General features: G+C 46.5%; 2 protein-coding genes across 13 annotated transcripts in view; one reads left to right on the top strand and one right to left on the bottom strand.

Annotated features, from left to right (window-relative positions):
• Positions 1 to 257: 257 nt before the first annotated feature.
• Positions 258 to 1,806, top strand: rho (rhodopsin). The gene has a single exon (NM_131084.2). It carries the CDS (start codon positions 343 to 345, stop codon positions 1,405 to 1,407), a length of 1,065 nt encoding a protein of 354 aa, NP_571159.2. The 5' UTR covers positions 258 to 342; the 3' UTR covers positions 1,408 to 1,806.
• A 1,101-nt stretch (positions 1,807 to 2,907) lies between these two features.
• The window catches only part of magi1a (membrane associated guanylate kinase, WW and PDZ domain containing 1a), a 44,433-nt gene continuing 40,070 nt past the window's right edge, over positions 2,908 to 7,270 (bottom strand). For 8 of the 12 annotated variants that reach the window (XM_087265695.1, XM_087265697.1, XM_087265696.1 and 5 more), the window contains one exon: positions 2,908 to 5,389. In XM_087265695.1, coding sequence (XP_087121821.1) covers positions 4,485 to 5,389 — 905 coding nt within the window. In that variant the 3' untranslated portion in view covers positions 2,908 to 4,484. The remainder of the gene's footprint in view (positions 5,390 to 7,270) is intronic. The other 4 variants (XM_087265703.1, XM_087265704.1, XM_087265705.1 and 1 more) reach the window with 2 other exon arrangements.

The raw sequence follows: 7,270 nt of genomic DNA, 5'->3' as shown, positions 1-7,270 counted from the left end.
TGTTGCTGTCTGTGTGTTGGAGAACTTCATAGTAGAAGTGTGCTGTTGTGTGTCAGAGAAAGTTCTTATTATCTACCTGCTGCTCAGGTACAACCTTAATAAGTTGATAAGTTGCCAGATATGCAGTGCAATGATGGCTGGGATTATTTTATTATCTCTGGCCTAAATAGACTGCTGCTGACAGCCTGGAAACATCAGCTAATCCCCATTGAGTCTCTATAAAGCGGGGTGTCCGATCGCCCCATCCAGTCGTAGCACGGTCCTGCCTCGTTTCTTCACAGTCCTGCCCAGACATCTAGAGATTACCGCAGAAGGGGCTGAGCGCCACATCCAACCGCAGCCATGAACGGTACAGAGGGACCGGCATTCTACGTGCCTATGTCCAATGCCACCGGGGTAGTCCGGAGCCCATACGAATACCCACAGTACTACCTGGTGGCGCCCTGGGCATATGGCTTGCTGGCGGCCTACATGTTCTTCCTCATCATCACCGGCTTCCCCGTCAACTTCCTCACGCTGTACGTCACCATCGAGCACAAGAAGCTGCGCACACCCCTCAACTACATCCTGCTGAACCTGGCCATTGCCGACCTCTTCATGGTGTTCGGCGGCTTCACCACCACCATGTACACCTCCTTGCACGGCTACTTCGTGTTCGGCCGCCTGGGCTGCAACCTGGAGGGCTTCTTTGCCACCCTGGGCGGTGAGATGGGGCTATGGTCGCTTGTAGTACTGGCCATTGAGCGCTGGATGGTGGTCTGCAAACCGGTCAGCAACTTCCGTTTCGGGGAGAACCATGCCATCATGGGGGTGGCCTTCACCTGGGTCATGGCCTGCTCCTGTGCCGTGCCGCCACTGGTGGGCTGGTCGCGTTACATCCCCGAGGGCATGCAGTGCTCCTGCGGCGTCGACTACTACACCCGCACTCCCGGTGTCAACAACGAGTCCTTCGTCATCTACATGTTCATCGTGCACTTCTTCATCCCACTGATAGTCATCTTCTTCTGCTATGGCCGGCTGGTGTGCACTGTGAAGGAGGCGGCAGCGCAGCAGCAGGAGTCCGAGACCACACAGCGGGCCGAGCGCGAGGTCACCCGCATGGTCATCATCATGGTCATCGCCTTCCTCATCTGCTGGTTGCCCTACGCCGGCGTGGCCTGGTACATCTTCACCCACCAGGGCAGCGAGTTCGGGCCCGTCTTCATGACCCTGCCCGCCTTCTTCGCCAAGACGTCCGCCGTCTACAACCCCTGCATCTACATCTGCATGAACAAGCAGTTCCGTCACTGCATGATCACCACCCTGTGCTGCGGCAAGAACCCCTTCGAAGAGGAAGAGGGCGCCTCCACCACCGCCTCCAAGACCGAGGCTTCGTCCGTGTCTTCCAGCTCCGTGTCTCCGGCGTAAACTCTCCTTCCAGACACTCTCGAAGCAGCGACCTGCACTGGGCTCCCACGGCAAACCACACAGAGACCACGAAGCGCTCAGCCCAGGGAAACGAGCGACCGCTACCACTTGCAGAAAAAAATGTCTGTCAGTTTTCCTTTTTGTATTTTTACAAAACCCAATTGGTTCAACCAAAAGACAGTTTTGAGAGAGGACAGACCCTGTTCTGGTTTCAGTACATCATCCAGCGAGTCCAGCGTAACGGTGCATAAGATCCTTCCTGTTCTCTCCTCCTAAAACGCAGCAGAAGGAAACACATCTTAACTCTCTTACTGCTGGACTCCTTATACTGGCTTTGTTGTGATTGTAGAGGCATGTATTCAAGGCAACGTAACAATAAAAAGCACTTTGCAAATTAAATCGCTCTGTTTATGTTTTGATTGAGCTGTGTCAGTGATGTGAACCTAGTATTAACACCTGAATAAATGATCCTGATGACTGATGAGAGCTTACCAGTGTGACTTAAATATTCCCACTGCAACTGCTTTCAAGAAAGGACAGATGTGTTTTCATCTAGATTGGTGGTCCCAATTCATTATGATTATACTAATAATTATTTTATTATTATTATTATTATTATTAGGGAGCTACTTGTAGATTAAATAGACCATGGGGGTAATTTTGTGTCTTAAATTTACTAATGAGGTTGAAGAACAGTTGGGCGTAGGTGTGAACATTAGGGTTAGGACTGTAGTGGTTAAACTCTGGGGGAAATTGGGTTGTAGTAAAGTTAAGCCTGTAACTACAAACATTTAATCAGTGCTAGGAATTAAAATCAATACAATGTGTGTGTATGTATGTATGTATGTGCACAAGCAGTGTGATAAATCAATGATTAAAGAATATAAAATGAGCTCAAGCTTTTAAATCAGTGTCAAGACAATAATACAAGTTTGAGAGGTAAAATTAGCAGCACAATAATTATAGATATCACAGCAGGATCAATCTGTTGTTCAGTGCAAGTCTAAGACGGGCGATGCTCACTGTCACCTTGGATTAAAGGCTTAATGAAGGATGAAATGACAGAAATGTATGGATGAATTAGGCAGGATCAGAATGGATGTGTTAATCCTACTCTAGGTCAGAGTGGTGACATTAGATTATGATTATGTATAGCTAGCCTTTCACTAGTGTCTCTGTAAACCCGAACACAACACACACACACACACACACACACACACACACACACACACACACACACGACAAGCACACAACACACACACTTTGTGCCTCAAAAACAGCAGGTAAGATAGCTCAGGTGAGCTATAAACAGGTTTGCTCAGACTGAATATATATATTTATATATCGCGTACAAAATGTGCCAAATTCCAAGACAGTGTGTTTATCACAATTTGTATTCTGTCTTTGATTTCGGCATTATGCAAATCTTTGTTTATTTTTATGACCTGTTGTTTTTATGTGTGCACATTCATTCCACACACTGAACTGAGCACACACTGGTGAATTTGTATGGAAAACTTTATTTGATAATAAAAATAGCATTCACAGACTTCTTTTTGATAGCTACATATACATCGTGATCCATCCAAACGGGAAGAAGAGAAAAAAACTTTACTGTGTGAGTCCACGTCTACTGAGACTAATGTTAAAACTTCATGAGTCAAATAAAGCTATGGACAATGCAGAATTTGTATATTTATATATATATATTTATATATTTATATGCATAGTTTTGTAAAAAGAAAAAAAAACATTAGACCATATACATGTACAGCTTTATCGACAGAAAAAGCATTTAAAATCCATATAACTTTGCAGAGACCACAGACAGTGTACAAGATCTGTAGGAAAAAAGCAGGCGATCATCACGACAGATATTCCTGGAAAACCGTCATTCAAGCAAACGCTCCTGTGTGCCCAACGTCTTCCACAATAAACATCTTCTTCAGGTGGATTTGTACAGAGAAAGGCAACAGTTTCCTTACCTACACAGCTTTAAAGTACATACAGTAATAAAAACCTGTACAAAAGACAGTGGCTGATACGTTCATGTGATACAGTACTATTCAGATGGAGGAATTCCCTGCTCCCGCTCCTGGTCAGTACCGAAACTCTTGTGTTCCTGGTCAAACACGTGTTGCGGATGGAGGACACGGGTGGCTCAGTTTGGCAGATCTCGCCTGGAGTCTTTCAGATCAAACCTGAAGCTTCAGTGCAGAAACTGTACATTCAGGCCAGAATCCACAGATTGGTCCTATCCTGCCTTTGGTAGTCTACTTGTGGAGGTAAAGGTGGCTGCTGTGTCAGGGACAGAGCTCAGATTAAAATCAATGTGAATTAAAAAGGGCCGCAAAAGAATATGCAGGGACTAAAAGCAGACGGCTTTCTCTCGTTTGACATATATCCAGTGTTTCTGTGTTGCTGAAGCTCGACTGGAGCTCGCACATAGTGATAAAATATACAGCTTCAGTGCACTTTAAGCCACTTTTTAAAAGCACCTGATTCCTTCAGAAAATAGACATTTTGTAATAATTCGCTTTAAGCTAGCTTTGTGTCGAGTTTTCTCAACTGTGCACATGTGCCTTTAGTTTCATTTCAGGTGGTTATGGTCAAAAATAAAGTCTACATCAACAACAACAACAAAAGAAAAAATTGTGCCACAGGATACCCTTCTGTTGTCATCTTTGCGCTTTGTTTGTGTGTTTTTTTGCTTGTGGGCGGCTCGTGCCTCAGTCCAGTGCAGGCTTCAGACAACCACAGTCAGATATCGACTAAGAGCAAAGATGCTTTCTCAAACGTCACATTTCAATTAGTCAAAATAAATAAACAGCTTAAATACATCACTAAATTAAACAGTAGCATCAGAGTTCAGTTTCTATTAAATTGTACAAACAAGGAACTAAAAGTTAAACGCTTGTGCTCTGGTTCAGTCGGTCTGAATTGGGAGAAAACAAGAGGACACAAAGAGAACGCAACATTCTGGAACGGAATCATCTGCATCTTTTAACTGAACATGGCTCTTTGACACAGGATGTGGAAGCAGTGTGAGGGATGAGGGACGGTCCGCGCTGGTCAGGTCAGATGCTGAGGTCTGCGTGGTTCTCCTTGTACAGGCGTCTCTTTGCCGGAGAGTTCTGTCCTCGGCCCGCTACGCTGGCGGCTCTCAGAGCGTTATAATAATCTCTCAGCTGTGGAGTCGCTGCCTCCTCCAGGAAGCTGCCGTCGCTGCTGCTGTCCGACTTCCTGTGCAGCAGTGTGTCTGCCCCACTACTGAGGTGTGTCTTCGGAGAGCTGTTCAGCAGAGCGTTCCTGTTCTTCAGCCCGCGGTCAGGAGTGCGGCCCAGGGTGCTGGAGGTGAAGCCGTTCCTACCGGGGGTCTTGGGCTCTTTCTGCATCGGGACGCTCCTCTGAGGGGTGGAGGTCCAACCAAGCGGTTCCTGTGGGCCCCGATCTGGAGACGACTCCTTGTAGGAGCGGCTGGTGCGACGGTCCACAGACTTGGCCCGGCGGCGCTCTGGGGAAGGGTTGCGCTTTCGGCCGGAGGAGCGGTCCAGGGACCCGCTGCGCACCTGAGAGCCTGAGCTGCTCTGGGGGTCTGTGGACGGTTTGCGGCCTCGCCTCTGCAGGTCCTGGTTGGAGGTTTTCCTCCCGAATCCGCCCTCCTTCCTCAGGGTCTTGAAGAGCTTGGCGATGCCGCTCTCTGACTCTGACTTCTTGACCTTGGAGCGGTCCGGGGATGGTGACGGGCTGGGGTGGTTGTTCCAGGGCTGGTGGTGTGGAGCGCTGGGGAACAGGCCGGGGCCCAGGGCCTTCTCTGGGTCTCTGTGGTGTAGCTGGCGCTGCTTGGGCTGGGGTGGGGAGTGATATTCAGATGTGTAGCTGGACTCGGACGGATGATAAAAGGGGCCACTTGCCAGTAAGGGCCTCACTTCCGAATTATTTTGTGGCCTGGGTGAGGGAGGGTAGCTGTCATTTGGGCCGTCTGGAGATCAAAAGAAAAAGAGATTAGATTTAAAGCACCCGACACCACGTCACATCAAACTGACAGCACATACAAGCAGAAAAATCACGCAACAACATCTACACGAACAGTCAAAGGTGTGGACAAGGGAACTCATTTTATATGGTCTATAAGTCATGCAAACCAGGACTAAGCCTGTTCCTGAGAGTTCGGCTTAAGCACATCTGCGCAGATGTTTCTGGATACCGTAATTCACCTGCTCAGGTGGGTTTAAACAGGGCAGATGATAAACTCTGCAGGACAGGTCTGGACTCACCTGGTCTACATGACTGAATTACACAGATGGTAGTATGGAAATTAAATGGTGACCAAAAGTGCTAAACAAAGCAACACTAGCATTTATTTAGGGTGAGACTGAGCAAAGCTGGAGCTCCTGAGAGGGGAAATGGGACAGAACAGAAATGAAGGCATCAGCAGCAGAGCACACTTCTCGACGTGTTGTTTGGGAATATCTGAAGTCATCATGTTTAACTCTTTCTGATGCAGAAGGTTTGTCTGATCAGTTTAATAGTTGCCTATGCACAAAAGGTCAGCAAGGGTGTTATGGTGCCTGTTAAAGTGTTAAAACAGTTTGGTGGATCAAGTGTTTTTAGAATGAACCCAGAAACACCTAATCGTAATCTCTCAGAACAGGCTCTGCTTCTCTGACGACACGACTGTGCGATGGCGAACACACCACAGGATAACTCTGATGGAGAAACACACTCTACTGCTCAGCACTGTGAGGACATCAGCAGATTTCTAGATTTAACAGCACTGCACTGACCAACTATCATCAGGCATGGTAAAAATGGTAAAATGTGGCATGTCCAGACTGACATGACGAGGTGCTCTTCCACCATTATATATCAGATCAGCAGAACTAACAGCTCAGGATCCGCTTGAGGATGAGGAGCATTATCTAGACCCAGAGGAGATGGGGAGACCCTCCACAGACCAGAAGAGCCGACTCACACACGTCTCTCACGGTGAGCACTCATACAGGTACTTAAACTCAATCACAGGACTCTCCTGCGGGGTTTAAGCCTGAATCTATGCTAGCAGAAGGACAGCAGAAGACCACACTGTGAACCGCAGGAACATCAGTGCGTCTGCTTGCTTTACTCCTCAACATGACGGATACTATCAACAGAATATTATCTGATCTCAAGATCCCGATCACAAAACAGGATGGACCAAACTGAGAAAGCTAGATGAGGAAAACAACATAACATTATGGAGGGGTGTGGAAATAGTCTTCTCTCATACATTTTTTCCCAAATCCCGCTTACAAAATCACACTTCAGTATGTGTTACAAGTGAACCGCACAAACCTTTCTACATGGATATTAAACATGCCAACACATTTCAACAATCAACAGAAAAATAATAAACTATACTTGTTTAGGTGTGTACATCATAACCTGTAGTCTAAGACCTTTTAACATCAGATATAAACGGTGCATGTTTCCAAACTGGACATTGATGATGATGAAATATGTCACGAAAACAAAATATAAACTGCCAAACACTGGCCTCAAACAGCCTGACCCATCAGCCAATCCCGTCTTTAATCGACTAAAACAGCTAAAACAAGGATCAACGTGATGATCAGGGAAAGTCTAATAGACATCTAAGAACAGCCAGTCATCATATGGACAGACTCATGCATGGTCATTCAGTCCTGTGCACTTGGGGACAGGTCTAGTTTTGGGCTTTTCTAATCCGTCTATTAGATTTTCAGCCTTTACGTCTGTTTTTAGGCACTTATTGACGACCTTTCAACAAAAAGGATTGCTGGGTAGTTTTCTTCATGCAAAATGTGGATTTTTGCCATGTGACGCAGATGGTTTTTGTGATATT

Source organism: Danio rerio, chromosome 8, assembly GCF_052040795.2.
Source record: "Danio rerio strain M-AB ecotype USA chromosome 8, GRCz13ab, whole genome shotgun sequence".
Lineage (NCBI taxonomy): Eukaryota > Metazoa > Chordata > Actinopteri > Cypriniformes > Danionidae > Danio > Danio rerio.
The sequence above is the reverse complement of the archived record's forward strand: the minus strand, read 5'-3'. Positions and strand labels throughout refer to the sequence as shown.